The sequence below is a fragment of the Saccoglossus kowalevskii genome, chromosome 16 (assembly GCF_978046115.1).
Source record: "Saccoglossus kowalevskii chromosome 16, keSacKowa6.1, whole genome shotgun sequence".
Taxonomy (NCBI): domain Eukaryota; kingdom Metazoa; phylum Hemichordata; class Enteropneusta; family Harrimaniidae; genus Saccoglossus; species Saccoglossus kowalevskii.
Genome location: NC_140656.1, coordinates 32,466,420 through 32,489,552, shown reverse-complemented (window position 1 = coordinate 32,489,552; position 23,133 = coordinate 32,466,420). Strand labels below are relative to the sequence as shown.

Genomic DNA, 23,133 nt, shown 5'->3' with positions numbered 1-23,133 from the left:
TGATAATATCTGACACTGAGAAACCTGTTAAACCGTATTTCTTTTTTGTAGATATGAAGCCATAATCTTCACTCATAAGCCGTGTAGTTGGTGAATCCATGGTCAGCAATTGCCATTTGTATCAAATCGAACTCTGTTTTCAGACCTTGATTTGCCAACCTAGAATGACAGTTACATGTACAAACACGATTACCGTAGGTTTTGGCCAGATGGTAATGGTAATGTTTCAAGAACTGTCATCAGACATAAATAAAACATTATAAACAGATGCTTTGTGATATTATCCAGATTTGATTATTTTTCGGTTGACATTTATGCAAATTATCTAATTTGCACAATTCTCAATTTTTTTACAGTTCCACCATAAAACAAGTTATTTGTGATATTCATTTTTTTGACACTTGATCTAATCAAAAAACTCCATTTAACACTGTATCCAGGTTAATATTTATATCATTTTATTAATGATACGAGAAATAATGAATCTGAAATATAATCGAACAATTCATAATGTGGTTGCATGTGGTTTTTTAAACAAGTTACGTTTTCTGGATATTGATGTTATTTACTGACCATTTTTAGTTCTTATTGGGGATTGTTTGTCCGTCAATTACATTATCACCTTGAAAACTACCAGCTCAATTGCTTTAATACTTGGTGTAAATAACTTGGGTTGATCTCTGTCAGATTTGTTCATTTTGTGACGAATATTTCAATTATCCAATTTTAATCAAAAATTTTATTGTTGACTTATTGAAAACCACTACTCCAATTGCTTTGATATCTTATGGACCTCTAAGATTGTTTTTTCTTAGTTTCTGAAATCTGGGATTATTATTTTGGGATCTGCCCGCCCACTCGGAGCCATTTTTCAGACGTGCTGTCACCAAGCTCAATCAAATTTACCACAAATATAATATATGATGACTTACATATGCACATCAAGGTCACGTCTTTCGTTAACCAATCAAAATGCTGAGTCGGTGATTCCCCCCCCTCTCAAAACTGTTAATTCGCAAGGTTGAAGTATTCCAACCTTTCATGTCGAAGAATAGTTTGCTCATTCACACCCCATTCATGATAGATTCGATGGACACGATTATTCGATGTTCAATGACCAGATTTAACGATCACATTTTTGGCATTTCAAAAACTACTATCGGTACTCAAAAGAAATATGGATTACTTCAGTATTGCAACATCAGGGTTAATCCTGATTAAATAACAATAGAAAAGGTGCAAATCATGTTCCGTATGCTTTTCTCGTAAACCAAACTACCATACCTATCCTGATTATTACATTTCAGGCACATTCAGTGGGTTTTAAATTCATGGTTTTATCATTTAGATAATGTGTTCTATGCTAAATTTTATATTGTCACTGGGTTTTAATTTAGTGCATTTTCCAGTCAGCGAAATAAGCAAAATTAAAACCCAGTGAATAATTAACCCTTTTACAGTATGCAATGAAATACTTTTTACATGCATATTTTAATAAATGTCTAAAAACGTCTAAAAACCACCCTGGGCTTATACTCGAGGATGCCCTTGACTTGTTAAATGTCTAAAAACACGGAGTGGGGCTTATGCTCAGGGAAGTACGATGTAGTGAGGAACACGTACAATAGTATTTTTCTTGCCAAATGTTGCTGTGCTATTCCACGAGGAACATTAAAGTGTAACTGAATTAGGCCAATTGCCTTTTTTTTGTGCAAAATTTATTTATAAACAACATTGTGAAAACAAATCAAGTTAATGCAGTACATGTAGCCTTATTTGAGCAACATTAATATCGATTTTTGTATATAAAATAGATAATATATTATTACATTGTTTCAGGACTTTTATACTAGTCTTTGCCATGCAAAAAAAAAAAAAAAATCTTGCATCATAAATTTGTTATCAAACCATACATTTGTTACTTAATCTAGGTTCTCGTAGTTGCACTGTGTGTTTAATTATCCAGCATTACAGTAAATTGGTGGTTTATGTATGCTTATATTTGAAATTTGTTTCTGGCAACAAACGCAGTATTTATTCTCTACTATAATCGTAACTAATTTTGTAAGAGCTAGTTATCTACACAGGTTCAATAACACATTTATAAAATGTACTTATATTCATATTTTGTTATTGAGTAATTTAACATTGGATTATAGTCAAGCTAAAAGTAAAATTGACTAAAACTGAAATTTGCTATTAACAAAGCTAATTGGAATGAGAAGCACGTGTAAATATGCTTGTATATGAATCTGAATTACAATTTTAGCGTATATATACATATCATCCTATAAGGATGTACAACTAATACCGGGTACATGTTTTTGATAATTTCATTTGCGATAATTTTCAACTACCGTTATATGTCTAACAAATAGAGTAAATAGAAGTTACATGTCTTGCTGATAAAGAAAATGTAAATGTATGTTGACAACTTAAAAGATGAAAATGAATATGATAAATAAAAAGATGCAGCAATTCTCCATATATATTTAAACTCAGTTGTATTGCAGACAAAGACAGCATTGAGTGGCACCACATGGCGACTGTTAGAACTGTGAAAAAAAAAAGAAAAAATATGATTAAAAACCTTCACACGCACAATATTTCAACCTAGTAGCTGACATAATTTTAAAACAAAGAAACTTTATGTAAACAACTGGAGTGATGCTACAGTGGTTAGTGTGTTTGTTTTCCAGCACTGAATATTACTCGTTTACGTAGATTAGTTCAAATGTGTACTTAGCAATGTCTCAAGATAAAAGTACCTGATTTAGATTTCTTGCATCTCAACTTCAGAGAAGTATCCTGTGTCCCAAGTTTGCATGCTGCCTGGTTCTGAAATCAATGAAATAAACATGTACTGTGAACAGTCTTAATTTCACAAGAGACCAATTTCAGTCAGGGAAAATCATGAAATTTTGTTGTAGTGTGTACAGTAAATCCCGATTTGAATGTTTATGCGTCACGTTTTCTTTTTAATTAGTACATTGAAAGTAAGTGCCTTGCGATACACTGGGCTTGTGTAAATTTCCACACAGAAACCCAGGCTTTTATATCTAAAAGTTGTATTGTTGGCAAAACTTAGTTAAAAGCCTTTTCAATTTTGAGTATTTTGGCCAATCAAATCTGAAAGATATTGTTTTTGCAACCTGCTTCGGGTATGTGATAAACACAACTGACCTAGAAAGTATGTAATGTTCGACTTTACTCAGACGCTGTAGTAACATGTATAACATTTGGGGGGGGGGGGGCTAATGTCGTGCATCTCGGACCAATTTTAATGAAAATGCTTCACAACAAATATCCAAACACAATTATAAGGCATATATATTTACATTGTGAGTAACTTACCAGCCTTTTCCAAATCTTCCCATGATTTTTTATTATTTAAATAGTCCACTAAGTCGGAGATATCAGTATTTTCAATAACCTAAAAAAAATGGTGACATGCTCAAATTCTAACAGGTATGATCTTTTTATTTCCAGCAAACAATTGAAATATTACCACTAAACTGAGTTTTCAGCCATTGTGTTTGAGTAGCTTTAACTATAAAAAAAGTATGGATCAGCACAGAGGACAGCCAGATATAAAAGTCCACAGGCATTGGCTTGGATAACTAGGGATTATATATAGTATTTATGATTTCTTCCCATCAAGACACAGGTCGCTATTTTTGCAGGAAGTGACCTGACATTCTAACCGAGGCTGCTGATCAACGTACACTTATTTCCAAGCAAAATTACAGTTAGCATGGAACCAAATTTTTTTTTTTCGATGATACTGAGCAAGACAAATTTGTTAACAAAGTACTAGACAGAAAACAGATAATGCATATCCAGAATAAGGTTATCTAATCAATGAGATATAAGTTTGCAGATTAACTTTAATTCTTTAAACATGCCTGGTCAAATTACCATTAGGTACTCTTGAAAAATAGATGCTACTAAAAAATGTTTTCAATTTATATATACGTTGCTTGACCCAGTATATTGTTTTGAGACAACCATCAGCAATAGTGCTCCAGATACGATATTTATGCATTTGTAATGAGGTCACATGACCATATATCATTAAATAGATCTTGTGTGTCAATCAGTGTTCTCTCCAGGTTGCATGTCAAGTATTAAGGCTGACTTTTATAATTATATTTGCATAATAATCAGTTTTCTGCAAGAAACATTGTGATACAAGTCAATATAAGTTATTGTTAATAAAATTAGTCTATCTATCTGCAATCAATTAAAGACGAAATAGTCTGAATCAGATATATTGTGTTTTATTAAGTATGTATCAAGTGAAATAAAGTTTGAAATAGAAGAGAAAAACGGCAATAGAATTTTAATAACACCTTTTTAAGATGGAATAGTGATGGTCAGTAAAATGTTTATCCATGGTTCATTATTATTTTGTCTATATCAAATACAGTCAGTTTTAGTGCCCATGTCAGTTCATGACATCAAAGAAAACATTTTTTTGTTAAATTTGTAAAGTCTGTGAGACTACCAGTTGTCAAAATATGATGAAACAAGTCATTGTCAATGACATAGTCCCCATTAACCAATCAGCATGGTATTGTCGGTAGAACCCAAAGTTTTCCGAATGGTAGTGATCATAAAAATAACATTGCGGAAGTAAAGCAATACCGTGGTATGTGTTAGCATTGATTTCAGTTAAAAATGGTTTTCGAAAGAGGTGATTAGCAATTTTTAAAAGGTAAAATAGAATTTTTACATGATTCGCGATGATAATAGTGCAAATGTATTCTACCCAATCACACAATAAACACGCTTTTTTCTTGAGGTGTATAAACTGATCGTGAACTCCGCTTTGACCTTGTTTTATGCCATAGATTAGTATTTATTTGATATGTTTTGGTATTATCGTATTCCTGTTGTATTTTCATAAAAAATACGAATTCCTCGTAACGATTGGCAGCTCTGTTACTCCCTAGCATAAGAATCCGGTCTACGGTCACTTGTTTGAGCATGCATTGACCAATCTTTTACAGATTTGGGATAATTGAATAGTTTTTTTTTCACATTTTGATTGTGTTTTTAACTTCGCTACATAATATTTCCGACATGCCTAGAGGAACACTTCAACTTTTGTACTTGTATGTCATGCAGTCAAAAGGTACTCACATGTTTATCTTCAAGAGTTTCACTTAAACTGTTGGTGTAGCCTTCATCATTTTCATCTCCAGACAACACATGTTTTGATGGACCTGTCATAGGAATGTCATGTTTGAAGTAATATAGCATGTCTGAAAAACACAAACAGATTGAAAAGATACAAGTATAAGATTATTTATCTCTTGGACGTTCATTTAAAATGATATTGGATGTTTTCCACAGTGGATGTGATTCAAATGATTTGATTTTGAACTTGAAACTGTCTTTTTTGTAGTTTCAGAGAGGAATATGGCATTGAAATATCTTTACTTCATTAAATTTGTACAACACATTAGTGTGGAAATACTCCCAAAATAGTTTCGTGACCACTATGACCTTTGTTTGTCCTGTTTTTTTTTGGTTTGATTTCACACATAACGCAGTATCTTACAGGAAACAGAATAAGGTCTATTCACATACCTTCATCTAGAATACATGCTTGAAGATCTATTTCATCACTACATTTTCTTATTTTAGCTGGAATATCAGGTTGTAAATCAACTTCTTGCATCTGAAATAAACAAGACATTGATGAAAATGTTATTGATTGTGTTGAACATGCACAACATAGTTTGGTAGGTAATAGTTAATTTTTCAACTTCATTGTTAATATTTGGCCTGTTTACCTGTAGCAGGTTGGCATTGATTTCATGATTTCGAGTGAAATTACTTCTTCCATGGGAATATGCATCATTACTGTTGTCAGTAGTCTGGGTAGAGCAGCTCATTTCTGTGTCGTTCAAAGATAGCTGTGGCACTATGTGAGTAGTAGGGGTTAAATAGCTCATCTCCATGTCATTTGATGGTGGCTGTGATGTTTTGTCAGTAGTCAGGGTAGAGCAGCTCATTTCTACATCGTTCACAGACAGCTGTGACACTATGCGAGTAGTCTGGATTAAATAGCTCATCTCTGTGTCATTTAATAATGATTGTGATATTTTGTCAGTAGTCTGGGTAGAGCAGCTCATTTCAACATCGTTCAAAGATGGATGTGACACTATGCGAGTAGTCTGGGTTGAGTAGCTCATCTCTGTGTCATTCATTGATGGGTGCGATATTTTGTCAGTAGTCTGGGTAGAGCAGCTCATCTCCACATTTGTCATAACTGGCTGCAAGGCTTGAGGTATCTAAAAAATAAAAATACAGCATCAAAATGTTAATCTAGTATATCATACACCATGCCCACATAATACAGAGTGTCCATCCTATTTTTATCTTAACCTTGCATGTATTGTAATCATACAAATGATCGGTTATATTTGTCCTGCTTGTAGACACATTCAATTATTTTTTAAAATCAATGTCCACTAGTTTGATCTAATCAACAAATTCATACCCATTTACAGTACAGTTCTCGCGAAAGCTTTGGCTTTTGTGGCATCATTGTCGCCTATGCATGGCTTCATTGTCGCCTCAGCATCGCATCATTGTGGCATCAGCTTCGCGTCATTGAAAATTGAAGCTGTGTTCGCCTCGCTTATTTTGTGGCATCATCGTGACCTCAGCTTCGCAGTCTCATGGCATCAACATGGCATCAGCTTCAAAGTATTGTGACATGAGTATGACCTCATTATTTTCACACGGAAAGGCAGTAGAGAAAAACACATGTACAGAAGTTCGATATGTAATCGATTTGAAATTCAAGGCGGTAAGGGGAATAAAATAATATGACCAAGAGTAAAATGACATTTTAAAAAGATATCTTGTTTAATTATTTAATGTTGCAAGTATTGGGTACCAAAAACTTTGTGAAGTACATTGCAATCTGCAAGGTGACGAGTGTCATATTGACTGCAAGGAAAATCGTGATAAATTTAAATCACACGATGCAATCGTCGCTCGGATTCAACACAATTTGCTATACGAAATGAAACTGTTCTTGTTATAAAATTACCTTATTTTCGTTCATTTTATTTGCTGGTAAGAGAACAGATTCCTCATTTCGGTGGTATTTTTCTGTGTTTCGTTTAGTTTTAGCCGAGTCCGATCCCATGCCCGGACTACTAATACATGCAAAACACACGTACGCCGCTTGGTGCGTCGGCGTTATCGCCTGCCATCTTGATACAAAGTTCCAAAACAAGTGCGTACATTTCTAACTATGATTGGATGGTTGTGGTGGCGTCGGTCTGGTAAAATTTTACATCCAATTTTCAAAATTAAGTCACGATCAGTGACCTGAGCTCGATCTATACGTACTTTAAAAGTATTCTCACAAAAAATATTTTCGAATAAAAAGGAGCAACATGCCCTGTAAAAAATCGAATAGCACTTGACATGCAGAAATAATTGATTGGGCTTCAGTTTTTTGAACTGAGGTCGAATCCCAGCCGTTTGTCAAAATATACCGATGTTTTTCAGTGAATAATTGTGAAGCCTGTCACAGCACAAAAAAACTATGTGAATCGATGCCGGAGATTGGATGGTACGACGACCCTTAAATTAGCGTCAAATATGCTTTGTTACAACATCATTGATTGGCTGAGAGTCACCTGATCGGAGCACGACCTGGGTCACTGAACCATATTTGTCCGTATTATCAACGGGACTTTGCGAGAGAACCACACCCACATTTTCAACCATTTTTAGCGCGGAAGTTGCCAACAAATGTTGAAAAACTCGTGAATTTTATGGATTTGAATAAAATAAAGCTAGCAATTGGTAAGACTGGTTAATAATATATCCCCCGATGCTCTTCGAATTTTTTTATTTTATTTCAAGGTGAGAAATGGATAATTGAAGTTCCATCGATTTCAAGGCGACTGTTTCACCGCGACAACTCTACGCTGTGTTGTAGTTTCGCGAGGTAAAAAAAATATATAATAAATAGTACTTGTTTAATTATTTGGTTTTACAGCCCGCAAATTACGGGACATGATCCCCATGAATTACGATAAATAAATGCTGATTGTGTTGGATGACGGACGTCGGGACCGTTTGGAATATCGATCCCCGTTGGTTTCTCCAAACAAATTATTGGGACACGGTCGGTAGACATTTCAAACAAATGAAATTATTATCTGTTAAAATACATTTTGTAGCAGTGAGTCACGTCAGAATATTGCTTAAAATAAAATAGTCAATCCCAGCCAAATCTAGGTCAAAGGGTCAGATTGCGTGCATATAATTATGAATAGTTAAAACAAAAAGTATTTGAACTTTTGACGGTTGTTCAACATCTATGCACGGTTACTAAACTAGTAACCGTGATCTATGAAAACCAGAAAATTGTTAGTAGTCCGAATTTTTGCACAGTTGAAAATAAAGCGGAAATTCAACAAGCAGTCGCAAAAGCGAGCAATTGAAAAGCGGAAGCAGGCGAGAGGTTGGGTGAAATGAGTTCTGTACTTATTTGTTTGATGAAGCGATGCTGATGCCACATTGTCGCCATAATGAGGCCACAATGAGGCCACAATGAAGCGAAGCGATAACCGCCTAACTTTTTAATGTCGCGACAGTGATGCGATGCTGAAGCCATAACAATGCCATAATGATGCGATGCTGAAGCGAAGGTGAAGCTGAAGTGAAGCCAAAGCTTTCGCGAGAACTGTACTGTATATGACATCATAATGTTATTGTAAATGACCCTGGAAGCATCATTCCAACATTTAATGTGATCCTGTAGATCCTGTACAGTGTATACTCTACAGTATACTGTAAGAACATAAATTATTCAGCTTTTTTTCTGCTTGTAGAAATACTTAACTATAAATAACTCAAAATTCAAGCCAAAAACGATTTGTGCTATTGTACTTCGTTCAAAGGAAATGTGTGCACATGTGACAGACTTCAAAATGACAATCTGCCAAGTGGTTTGGCAGCCATCTTGCCTCTAAATCAGCCATTTTTAGTTCAAACTACTTGAGATCATCAAACTAGTTGCGTAATGTCATTTACTATGCACATGACAATTTTCGGCTCATTTCGTTCAATCAGTCTCAAGAAGAAGTTGATTAAAGGATTAAATTATAGTGCATTGTGGGTAATTTTCCAGCATTCTGATTTGTCAATTACTTTGTCCGCCATCTTGGATTTAAACAAATTCGGAAGTGATCATTTTTACGGTGTTATAGGGGTCTAGAAATCCAGATTTGTTTGTGTAGCAGCACTGATTGATGCACTTTCTAAATCATGAAAAATATCTTTAGCGGTCAAGTGATTTTGGCTGACATTTTGGATTTAAACAAGCAGCCTGTCGGCTGAGATAGCTCCGCTGTTAGCAATGCACATGGCAATTAAAGAACAGAAGATATCATTAGAAAATGAACAAATCTGAGAGAGGTCCACATGTAGTACCTATATGTATAATATATCAAAGCAATTGGACTTGCAGTTTTCAACAAGAAGTCGAAAATATCACTTTTTACCAAAAATTACAAAAATATTCATCAAAATTAGAGAATTAAAGATATCATCATGAAATGAACAAATCTGAGAGAGGTCCACATGTAGTACCTATATATGTAATATCAAAGCAATTGGACTTGCGGTTTTCAACAAGAAGTCGAAAATATCACTTTTTACCAAAAATTACAAAAATATTCACCGAAATTAGAGAATTAAAGATATCATTACAAAATGAACAAATCTGAGAGAGGTCGACATGTAGTACCTATATATGTAAATATCAAAGCAATTGGACTTGCGGTTTTCAACAAGAAGTTGAAAATATCACTTTTTACCAAAAATGACAAAAATATTCACCAAAATTAGAGAATTAAAGATATCATTACAAAATGAACAAATCTGAGAGAGGTCCACATGTAGTACCTATATATGTAATATCAAAGCAATTGCACTTGCGGTTTTCAACAAGAAGTCGAAAATATCACTTTTTACTAAAAATGACAAAAATATTCACCAAAATTAGAGAATTGAAGATATCATCATGAAATGAACAAATCTGAGAGAGGTCTACCCAAGGTACATATACACCAAGTATCAAAGCATTCAGGCTTGTAGTTTTCAAGAAGAAGTCGAAAAAGTAAAACATTGACACGGACGACGACGGACAATCACTCATATGATAAGCTCCGCTCGACAAAGTCGACAGCGGAGCTAAAAAAAACAGGAAGTAATCATTTTTACCATGTTGTAACCTAGCCCAGAGACTCGGCTGTGATACTTTGCATAGCTGCCCACCGCCCAGTGAAACGAGCTGGATCTAGCACAGAAATCGGTGCGAGTATGTAAATGGCGAATACGGGTGGTATGAAGCTAATTGGAGAACTGACACAAACAACATTACGTCAAAGCATCCCCACGTGATCCTGGTTTCAATTTCGAAAGAGACACAAAAGGAAGTAGGGAGGAGTCTGAACGTAAATATGCGCGAAATTCCCGCTTTCCCCCAGTTGTTACACTCATCAGTCTTATGAATAGTAATGAGTGAGTGCAGTTAAAAATAATAGCCAACCACAGGCCCCTGACAAAATTTGATGGATCGCCGTGTTTTATCTTGTTACTGAGCGACGGCGACTGCTGCCACGACCACATTCTGCTAATTTGAATAATCCAATTTGAATTTTCAGGCGCGTTTCACTTAGCGTGGGTTAGAATAGAAACCAACGGCCAGACTCTGAGCTACATTGGACCATGCAATTATCAAAACACAAAACACTTTGGCCGCCATCTTGGATTTCGTGAAAGCAGAAATTGAGATCTGACTAAGGGAAGAGTAGGAAATCAAACTCGCGGTTTACCGTGGTCATTACCGCGGTGGTGGTGGGTGCTCGCCGGTCGACCGCATTTTATGCAAATTTATGCATAGATTCCATGACCCCGGTTTACCGCGGTCTTGTGCGGTAGGCTCGCATGGCAATTTACACCCTATTGTTAAGACTATGAATGGAAACAATAGACTGGGAAACTAAAGGTTACTTGCCGCCAAGTTCAAATAATAAAATCGAGTGATACCAGAAGATTGGAAAAATCGTCTATATTAGTTCGCAGAAGAACACTATTTTATTTTCACGAGTCTTGGTATAACATCGCAAAGCAACCCAGAATAATGTAGACCCCACATAATGTAAAATATTATCACATTATTTTGAATTTACATCATGTATAGTCTCAGGATTTATTTTAAAAGATTAATGTTTCGCGTATACCATAACCAATATAATCGGGCGAAGTACAAATTCCGAGTGTAAAACACTCGATGAGAGGCCGCAGTTTACGTTACCTCGAGACCATGCACTAAGTAGGAAAAGCAACCCGAAGTCGAAGAGGGAGTGTCACACACTTGGTGCTACAATATATACACAACTGGGTGATCAGCGAAAAAAAATAGCGCACTTCTTGGCGAAACTGACTAATCTAATAAACCTTGGCCCAAGTTTAACCCCAAGTCACGCGCTGAACAAGTGGGTTGTTACCTTGGTGACCATTCGCGCTCCGCGCGTTGACCTTTTTATTATACACATCCCATTACGCAAATTTTTACTAGCTCTGCGTTGCCTACGTAAAAATTGTTACCGTTCTGGTTGTGAATATTTCACCATTGCCGACGTGATAATGCGTTGCCTTCGTAATAATTACGCAAACTTATTTTCCATTGTTTACGTACTGGCTGTGAATATTTCAACTTTGCCGACTTGATAATGCGTTGCCTTTGCAATAATTACGCAAACTTATTTTTTATACCCCTGTCGACCCCTCGAGTCAGGCTGCTATCACCCTTTCTATTTCAGTAATTGACGGTCTGTAGATGTTAAGTTGTCACCTCCAACTGATTGAGCGGGCAATTAAATACGCGATAATACCAGACTTAGTTTTTCTACTTTAAAACTGACGGCAAAACACAATACAATCGTCCGGAGCCATCGAACTACGCGACTTAGTCGAAACCGCGACTTACTGCCTCAGAGACGGGACCACTGAATAACTGTTGTTGATAATGATATTGTAAACAAACACGCACACACAAAACATTAAAGCCAGAAAAGTCAAGTCAAGAAACAACATTTCAAATAATAATAATTATGGTTTGACATCTATATCATTTTGAAATAAACTAAATGTCATGTAAATAAAATCCATGCGTTACAATTTACTGTAATTTCAAACTCGGGGCAGCGTACTTTGAACGCAGAATATTCGATCGCTTACATTTCGAGTGAAAACAAAACAAAACAACGTCAGGTGCTTTTGAACTACGTGCGGTTAGCACAGTAACGGGCAATGACCTCAGCGGTTCACACGCAATGAAATTCTAATCAAGCCAGCTAGCGTTATCGTACGGTATCATAACTCAATAATTATTCATTCAAAATGCCTTTCACACTCACGAGTACCATGGAACACGAACATGTAACAGAAAAATAACGTCTTTTGTTTAAAAATAATTCTGTCAACCAAGAATACATGCGCAAGGCAAGATTTATGAAACGAAACAGAAAATAATCATGTCATTGTCAGTGCAATGCAGACAGCCAGACCTGTTTTGATTAGTTCGCTCGTTTCTCGTTTGCTGGCCATTTTTCTGGAGTGTGACACAAATGGTGAACATGATACTGCCAAATTAATCAAGAACCAGGATACGGCTTGGATACGCTGAAACTTTGTAAATCGTTCTCTTTTCAATTGTAAACTTTATTCCAGTGTTACGCTAAATACATGTACTAAATACTAAACAAGCGCACATATCGTATTCATTTACAGCATCGGATTTTAAAACAATGACTCGTGGAATCACAAAGAAACTGTTAAGTACGTATTTCACACATTACCGAGGACCGCGGTAGAGACCGGTACAGCGGTAGAGACCCCTAATTATAAGCAGTCCGCGGCTCTCCTCGGCGTTCTGCGGTACGCCGCGGTAATGACCGCGGTGCACCGCCCGTTTGATTAATTCCTACTCTTCCCTAAGATTATGAATATATGGTCATGTGACCTCATTAATATACATTGTTGTCATATCTGAAACACTGTTGCAGAGCGGAACATGCAACCAGTGCCATAATGAAGGCATCAACCAAAAGATGTAACTAACATAAGAGAAGGTCATATATGATTATGTAATCCATAATATGCATGAACACATGGCTCATTATATATTAAAATGGAACCAACTGCATTTTGACCAATCCAGTGACCTCATTAATTATGAAACATATGCCTGATAGCTTGGGCCTTGCTGGCCCTGATTGTGGCTTTAATATTCTATTTTTTTTGGTTCTAGGTGTATTATAAAAGATAATATAGTCCAATACTTACATTTTGTAAGGTGAGGTGAGAAAATCCATTCTCTTTCAGAGCAGTTAAATCTCTGAGGCTCCCAAGGCGCACCTCTTCAGTGAGACCTGTTACTTCCATCTCTTGAGCGACGCCAGGAGATCCCATTTCTTCAGTGGGGCCAGAAGACCTTTCTTTTGTGTGGCCAGGAGATCCTGTCTCTTCTACTGATATTTTGGTTGTGTCACTTTTTCTCTTATTGCCTGCTTTCTGCTTTGATGCAACAGGATCGGGTAAACTGTAATTATGTTGAGACTCCATGTGACTTCGAAAATTAGACTTCCTTGCCAAGATATTTCCACAATCTGGGCAGTGGTAGTGGCCATGACCATCCTTTTTTGTTTGGCTTTTCTTTCCAAAATCTTTGTTTGTTGGATATTCTTTGGACATTGTTTGTTTACATGTTGGTAAATGACACGTCAGCACCACACAGTCTGTAAAAAAGTTTGCATGTACCAGTATGTCATTATACTACTACTAGTAACAAGCCATGGCACAGTCACTGTTAGTTATCAAATTTAAGATATATAGTTTTGTTTCTAATAATATGGTTGGAACATAAACATGTCAGAGATATGGATCAATAAGCTGATGCTTCATTATGATGGTTTTTTAACATTAAACGAGTACTTGTACATATTTAGAGATAATGTTCTGGAAAAGCAATATATTTAAACAAGCAGCCTGTCGGCTGAGATAGCTCCGCTGTTAGCAATGCACATGGCAATTAAAGAACAGAAGATATCATTAGAAAATGAACAAATCTGAGAGAGGTCCACATGTAGTACCTATATGTATAATATATCAAAGCAATTGGACTTGCGGTTTTTAACAAGAAGTTGAAAATATCACTTTTTACCAAATATTACAAAAATATTCACCAAAATTAGAGAATTGAAGATATCATTATGAAATGAACAAATCTGAGAGAGGTCCACATGTAGTACCTATATATGTAATATCAAAGCAATTGGACTTGCGGTTTTTAACAAGAAGTTGAAAATATCACTTTTTACCAAAAATGACAAAAATATTCACCAAAATTAGAGAATTGAAGATATCATCATGAAACGAACAAATCTGAGAGAGGTCTACCCAAGGTACATATACACCAAGTATCAAAGCATTCAGGCTTGTAGTTTTCAAGAAGAAGTCGAAAAAGTAAAACATTGACACGGACGACGACGGCGGACGACGACGGCGGACAATCACTCATATGATAAGCTCCGCTCGACAAAGTCGACAGCGGAGCTAAAAAAATAGCCACCAGTCAGCCATTTTCAATACATCTATATATCTATAACATGATGTATAATTAATATAGAAAATTTGAACATAATCAGTCAAAGCATGGAAGAGATATGGCTCTAAAACTGCATTCATTAAAACAAAATGGCTGCCAGTCAGCCATTTTAAATCCGATCTGAAAAACAAAATGACAGGCATCAAGGTCCCACAATGACCAATGTATGTACCAAGTTTGAACAAAATCCATCTGTAAACAGCTGAGAAATGCTTGATTTCAATGATTTTTCAGCACAAAAATGGCCGCCATTCGGCCATCTTGAACAAAGTCATGAAATAAATTGACATGCATATGTATAATAGTACAGTGACTCCTCTCTAAATCCAAAATGTCGGGATTCAAGAAAAAACATTGACTTATCGGGGGTTGCAACTTACCAAGGGGATTCGTGAAAGGGAAGGTTCAAGCATTGAAAATTGATAAAAAGCATATAAACAAACATGGGTTTATTTACAGTACATTTGCTTTATTGAAAAACATCACAGCGTCACAGCTTTATCGATGTCATCATTGTCAAATAATTTTGTACATTTTCTGTTTAGTCCGCCTTTCAGTCAACTTCGAAAATGATTTTTCTCAGCTTTTCTTCACCACCCGTGAATACTGGACTCACCGACTACTAGATCACGTGCAACCCTTGACTTGGTTTCACATATCTTGACACAGTCGATCACTGCAAGTTTTTTTATGTAAGAACAGATTGGATAGCTTTCGCTTAGACATGCTGCTCAGTTGAGAACTAGAGATCAGAGTGATGGATTCAACTCTTCTAGTGAGTTTTATAGAGCTGTATCAAAGGAGAACAGCCAAGAAGTACCAAAAGTCGCTGTCACCCTTTTTATCCAGGTATTAGATGCACAGTAGGTGTCTCCTCCACACAATAGAATTTTTGGGAGTCATCCAACTACCCGTGACTCAGCCAAAATCGCGACTTATTGAGGCACGACTTACTGAGGGGTCACTGTTTGTATGCTGTATGTGTAAAGTTTGAATGTAATCAGAGGTAAAACCATAAATCCCTGTTATTGAACTGCGAAGGAATGGGAACTAATAAAAACATTTTTCCGAACTGGGACTAATTATTTGGTGAAACTATTTTTGTTGAGTATTAATACATCATCTCACAATATCCATGTAAACAGTTTATTGAACTTTGCATGCATAGCAAACACGGTACAATGTGCCTAAAAACTTAGGATTGATGCAGTGAGGGTACCTGTCATACTAAGGTGCCTCTTTCCAAAGCAATACCTATCTGAACCAAATTATAGGGGCCTAAATACCATTTTATATATACCAACCTGGATTCAGCCTTACTCCTGAGCCATATTCACCATGGGAGTCTAAATGACTTTTGACCTTAGATGTAAATGTAGGTTTAAATTTGTCTTCAGGACACAAAGGGCATTCAAGGTGGCTGGATTTTCCCAAACAATATTTAGCTTTCTCCAGCGATGTGACAATTGAATGGTGAGGCTTTTTACACTGCAATAAAGAAAATTATACAAATTATTTTTTTCATGAGTCCCATGCGACAAATGTAAAATCCGCTATGTTGTGTTTGATATGGGTTCAACGTTCATCCAAGCAAATTTGTTATTTGCTTATGAACTTTTCATGCATAACTAAAAAACAAGTTAACCACACATTTCTTTCTTTTTGAGTATGCCACTGTGGAAAAACATTAATCAGTGTCTATTCGCACACAGTGTATGAATAAACAAAATGACCAACATTGTACCTGGTCTTACAAACTTACTGTCTGGGACCAAAATACTAGCATATTTACTGAAATTTATTTTGCCCTGCACTGTTATCTACCATTTTTCGCTTTAAAAGTAGTCAGAAAGACCTTGGTTAATGTTTTTTGAGGTTGTAACTTTACCCAAATGAGGAGGTATATAAATGTACCAAAATGAGCCAAGTACGGGACGTACTTTTCAGAAAATAGCAAGTACGGGTGATATTTGTAGCGAGTATGGGTGACATTTGTAGCGAGTACAGGTGATATTTGTAGGGAGTATGGGTAGTATTTGTAGCGAGTACATGGAGGTAATTTAGCGAGTACGAGTGATAAAATGTAGCGAGTACGGGGTGAGGGTACCTAGGGATCCACAATGTTGCGTAACTCTCGTCAGCCGCACCCCAAACTTTCATAAACCAAACAGCCACCACATATTTCAGAAAAATTTTAAATTAAGGCATAATTTTTCGAACATTTCAATGATTCCTGACGATTAGATTAGAGTATAATTTAGGTTTTCCGTAGTCATTGACGCTTATTCCAGAGTACAGGTTTATTGTGGGTAGCGTGAATGGGTAAACTGCATTTCGGCAATGAGCTGTTATTATCGTCAAAAGTGTTAAATTCTTCTTCAATGCTCAGCTTATCTTTCAAAAACAACTAATTTCTTGATTTAAAAAAAAATCATGCCGTTTTCCCATCAAAATCAAAGCCAAACAATCGCACTACAACAACGGTAAATCTCTTTCGTGTTTCGTTTACCATGAAGTCGCTGAACTACATTAACATATTTAAATGAGCTATGGTAATTTAATCACGTTGGCACCATCCAGCGACTTGACCTATCAGGTCAAAAAAACCAGTTTCAAGTCACTAAAGATGTTTGAACAAACATGGTGGATATTGTATCGGATCGAGCGTTTATATGTGACCGAAATCATTCGCTTGCGGTGAAACTAAGTTTATTTTTCACAACAATTCAACGAATTTATTTTTTGTACGTTATTGTAATCACTACCGAGTAATAATCAGCAGTTGTAACACTTCGAAAACAAGTAAGTTATTCACTTGTGTGAAACGCAGCATGACCGTTACCGTGATCATTTGCTACTAAGAATGCATTCGTTTTTGTTTTTACTTCTTTTAGAATATACTTTTCGTTATCAAAAAAAAAATAAGAAAATAAAAATATATTACATAAAATAATATACTGAGCATTTTTTTTGTTATCATGCAAACATTTTTTTTTTGATTGACTTTTTTTATTTTAATTCCCCCGATGTCTAAATTAAACATGGAATGTACAGTCACTCTGCCGGAAGTCGAACATGCCAGTAGTCGAACGCAATCGACTGTGTCAAACGACTGTCTTTCAGTTGTGACCTACCGGTGCTAACGAATTAGTCTATTCAAGAGATTGTAGTATATAGTACCGTAATCTGCAAATGCGTACAAATCTATTTGTAGATATTATTTATTGTGCAGTATGTTATACATTGTGAAATTTCGTTTGTGTACAAGTTTGTCTGTGTGTAAAATACTGAAAGTACGCTTAGAATCGCAACAAAGTTGCAATCGAGTGACGTGCATCTCATTAGCATATCATTATCCCTTCTGCCTTCGTTTTTTGAAAAAATTTACCACTGTTGCCGAAGTGAATGCTCCAATTAATAAAGCCGCACCAAGACTTCACGCATCTGAATTCGCCCATTGAAAAAATGAATTTTAATTAAAGCCGCGGCCTCAAATAGGAATTTTACGGTAGTTTCATTTCGTATCACTGATATTTTCTTTCTCAATGGAGTGTTTTGCTGCACCAGTAATTGTTGTATAAACCCCATATATTTTAATCCGCAATACCCCCATCCCGTACTCGCCATATTTTTACCCCCCATACTCGCTACATTTTATCACTCTTACTCGCTAAATTACCTTCATGTACTTGCTATGTACAAATACCACCCATACTCTCTACAAATAGCACCCGTATTCGCTACAAATAACACCTGTACTTGCTATTTTCTGAAAAGTATGTCCCGTACTTTTCACTTGTAATTGGCTCATTTTGGTACATTTATATATATGAAATCAAAGATAGATGGACTGTGGGTAAATGTGAACACGCACCATATCTACCAGGCAGAGATAGATGGACTATGGGTAAATGTGAACACGCACCATATCTACCAGGCAGAGATAGATGACTGTGGGTAAATGTGAACACGCACCATATCTACCAGGCAGAGATAGATGGACTGTGGGTAAATGTGAACACGCACCATATCTACCAGGCAGAGATAGATGGACTGTGGGTAAATGTGAACACGCACCATATCTACCAGGCAGAGATAGATGGACTGTGGGTAAATGTGAACACGCACCATATCTACCAGGCAGAGATAGATGGACTGTGGGTAAATGTGAACACGCACCATATCTACCAGGCAGAGCCTAACCATTTGATGTAGGGTTTAATGGATTTTAACAAAGTTGGTTTAATTTAAAAACTGTAGATACAATGCCAAAAACCATAAAACTGGAGGAACGTGCACTGCTCATTATTGCATGACAAAATGGCACAGCTTGGAAGTTGGCCTATATAAGCTCAACTACATTTTGTAATATGCCTGGCCACATGGCAACTAATATCGTAAATAGTTGGACATAAAACATGAGATACACAACTTGATATTTAGACTAAAATAATATTGAAAGGCACCTTATACATGTAACTCTTTGATTTCTCCATAGTGCTAAGGTACTCCATCGTGTTTCCAGTAGTTAATACAATGTATACAACTTTCAACTATAATATTTTACAATCTCAGTGTATGCTGAAAAAAATATAAAAAAAGAAAATAATGAAAATAATTGTTTTTGCATTATCAAACTTATTGTTTTCGTAACTACCCGGTACTTACCAGACTGGCACAGTCGTTGCAATGTTATGGTTTCATATGACCTTTCTATTAGAACGTGTTTTATGGTCTCATGCCACTAATTAACCAATGGCTGCTCAATTTAAATGCCTTGAAAGAACCAATGAAATTTTTTAAATATTTTTTTTCTCAGGTGCTCCCTGTTTGAGGGCGTAATCACATGGGTCAAAGGTGAGACCAACATGTGGTCTTTTGTTTACTACTTAGCGGCTGTGTACCTGTGGGTTTATTCTCTGTGGATTTGGATGTTCTCATCTTGGTGTTTTTCTAGTGATTTCTCTATATGCAATCTAAATACAGTAGGTGTGTCTTGTTTACCTGAGATTTGTAATAGTTTGAGCTGGCCAACATGTTAGTATTTTTCAAGTGGCAAGTTCGCAAAAAAATACATGTATCTCCAATATTTAATACAAATAAGAATGTGAGACAGGGATGTACTATAAGTCCAATGCTTTTTAATCTTTATGTTAATGACTTGAATGACACATTAAAAGATTCAGTAAACCAGGTAACATTAAATAATTATAAAATTAACTATCTCTTTTATGCAGATGACCTAGTATTGATTTCAACAAGACAATTAGGTTTGCAAAATGCATTAAATAAACTATCTGAATACTGCCACAAATGGAAACTCCAGGTAAATCTTAATAATAATCAAAGAAAGCTTAGAAAGAACTCCCGTGTGCTGAGAGTATTGGAGACACAAAATTACTTGAACTTGAGATATTGATGAAAACGCAGAAAACTAATTATGCAAATAAGGTAACTAATATGAACAGATTTAAGTGTAAAACTAATAAGGTCTGCACAATGTACCAAGTTTCATTGAAATATGATTAGAACCAAAAAATTATTAATTATTATGCTAATTAGAAAATTAATATGAACAGATTTTAACCCAAAATTAGGGACGACGTCAAAAGATCGAAACTTATTTGCTTTAGTTCAGAGATGGGGCGTTTTGACCTCAAAAAGTTTCTATCCTACAAAAACGATTTTATTATTTTTTAATGAAGTCAAAAAAATATTGGAGTATTTGTAATTCGTTTTTTTCTCTATCCAATCACGGACAAAAATGAAAAAAAAAAACATCCAAGACGAGAAAATGGTTTGGCCCGAGTGTAAAGTCTTTTTACACCCACCAGACAACCAACTGCTATGCCATACTACTGTCAGATTATCAATTTGTATTTAATGGTAAATGTAGTCTGACGCCATGGTAAATAATTATCAATTAAGTTTCAGTGGGGGGTTTGGAAAAAAACTAAAGGAATTATGTTTTTTATCCTACATTGAACTTTTCATGTTGTCCCTTAATAAGACAGTCTATTGTCCTAGAGCATTTATGTACCAAGTTTTATTCAAATGTGATGATCAATACTTGAGATATCAGTATTAATTAATTATGTTAATTAGGTGATTAAGAAGCATAAATATTTACCAAAAACTAATATGGTGTATAGTCCTAGGTTCATTGAAATGTGATGGGTACTCTTTAAAAGTGTCATTAAAATCCAATGAGTGGTTCTTTAGAAATCAGTGCAAACAGCCATAGAACAGCAAAAAAATAACTAATTGTGCAAATTAGGTAATAATATGCACAATTATTTATCCCAAAATTAATCAGGTTTCTACATAGTCCTAGAAGATCTATGTCGCAAGTCTCTTTGAAATGTGATGATTAGTACTTGAGATATCAGGTGAAAAGCTGAAAATTAACTAATTATGCTAATAAGGTGATTAATATGCACAAATATTTACCCAAAAACTAATTAAGTCTCTGCACAGTCCTCAAGTAACTATATACCAAGTTTCATTGAAACGTGATCATTACTACTCGAAATATCAAAAGCTGACAATTAATTAATTATGCAAATTAGGTAATTAATATGTACCGATATTACCCTAAAAACTATCAGGTCTGTGCAGTGTCATATGACATCTATGTACCAAGTTTTTATTGAAATGTTATGATTAGTACTCGAGAAAAGCAGAAAATTGATTAATCATTATGCAAATTAGGTAATTAATATAAACAGATTTTTACCCCAAATTAATCAAATCTGCGCACTAGTTTAGAGCATCCATGTGCCAAGTTTCATCAAAATCCAATGAGTGGTTCTTCAGATATCAGTGGAACAGTCATGGTACAGCTAAAAATCAGCTAATTATCATGCAAATTAGGTAATTAATATTCATGGATTTTTACCAAAACCTAATCAACTCTGCACATTATCCCAGAGCATCTATGAACCAAGTTTCACTAAAATTTGATTGGTGGTTCTTGCGATAATGGTGGAACGAAAAAAGTGACATACATACATACATTTGAATATTTTATTCTCAGTTAAAAAAAATCTAATAACATTGTCTAGTTTAAAAACGAAATCATATATCAGTAAGTATAAAACACAATCGAATATAACGTGTACAAAATATCGATATAAAAAAACGAGGTATAAATTAACAGTACAGGTAAACATTAGTCATTCGAGTAAATATAGCAAAATATACAAACGGTGAGTAGAATTATAATCGAATATATACAGAAAAACGATTTCGAGAACAAATCAAATGTCTGATTTTATTATGAAAATAATCTCATTGTTTATTACATATATTAAATCAAAGAAAGCTTAGAAAGAACTCCCGTGTGCTGAGAGTATTGAAGACACATTAAAAATTAATTAAAAATTACTTGTACATGAGATATTGATAGAAAAGCTGAAAACTAATTATGTACATCAGGTAACTAATATGAACAGAACAGAACAAAAAAATTATGAATTATTATGCTAAGTAGAGAATTAATATGAACAAATTTTAACCCAAAATTAATCAGGCCTGTCTATTGTCCTAGAGCATTTATGTACCAAATTTTATTCAAATGTGATGATCAGTAATTGAGATATCAGTGTTAATTAATTATGTTAATTAGGAGATTAATAAGCATAAATATTTACCAAAAACTAATTGGGTTTCTGCATAGTTCTCTTTAAAAGTTTCATTAAAATCCAATTTGTAGTTCTTTATATATCAGTGGAACATTATGCAAATTAGGTAATTAATATCCAATTAAAACTAATTAGGTCTCTGCATAATCCTAGAAGATCTATGTAGCAAGTCTCATTGAAATATGATGATTACTACTTTATATATCAAAAGCTGAAAATTAATTAATTATGCAAATTAGATAATTAATATGTACTCATATTACCCTAAAAACTATCAGGTTTGTGCAGTGTCCTATGACATCTATGTACCAAGTGTCATTGAAATGTGATGATTACTACTTGAAATATCAAAAGCTGAAAATTAATTAATTATGCAAATTAGCTAATTAATATATACTGATATTAGCCTAAAACTATCAGGTCTGTGCAGTGTCCTATGATGTCTATGTACCAAATTTCATTGAAATGTGATGATTACTACTTGAAATATCAGAAGCTGAAAATTAATTAATTATGCAAATTAGGTAATTAATATGTACTCGTATTACCTTAAAAACTATCAGGTCTGTGCAGTGTCCTATGACATCTATGTACCAAGTGTCATTGAAATGTGATGATTACTACTTGAAATATCAAAAGCTGAAAATTAATTAATTATGCAAATTAGGTAATTAATATGTACTCATATTACCTTAAAAACTATCAGGTCTGTGCAGTGTCCTATGACATCTATGTACCAAGTGTCATTGAAATGTGATGATTACTACTTGAAATATC

At 35.0% G+C, this 23,133-nt stretch overlaps 1 protein-coding gene across 1 annotated transcript in view; it reads right to left on the bottom strand.

The window, feature by feature from the left end:
- Positions 1-1,696: 1,696 nt before the first annotated feature.
- The window catches only part of LOC100373544 (uncharacterized), a 25,962-nt gene continuing 4,525 nt past the window's right edge, over positions 1,697-23,133 (bottom strand). The window contains exons 2-10 of the mRNA XM_085491381.1: positions 19,180-19,294; positions 16,018-16,201; positions 13,393-13,844; positions 5,802-6,302; positions 5,596-5,686; positions 5,146-5,267; positions 3,355-3,433; positions 2,769-2,838; positions 1,697-2,555 (exon numbers count right to left, since the gene is read on the bottom strand). Of these exons, the coding sequence (XP_085347507.1) occupies positions 2,774-2,838; positions 3,355-3,433; positions 5,146-5,267; positions 5,596-5,686; positions 5,802-6,302; positions 13,393-13,844; positions 16,018-16,201; positions 19,180-19,227 (1,542 nt within the window). The 5' untranslated portion in view covers positions 19,228-19,294 and the 3' untranslated portion in view covers positions 1,697-2,555; positions 2,769-2,773. The remainder of the gene's footprint in view (positions 2,556-2,768; positions 2,839-3,354; positions 3,434-5,145; positions 5,268-5,595; positions 5,687-5,801; positions 6,303-13,392; positions 13,845-16,017; positions 16,202-19,179; positions 19,295-23,133) is intronic.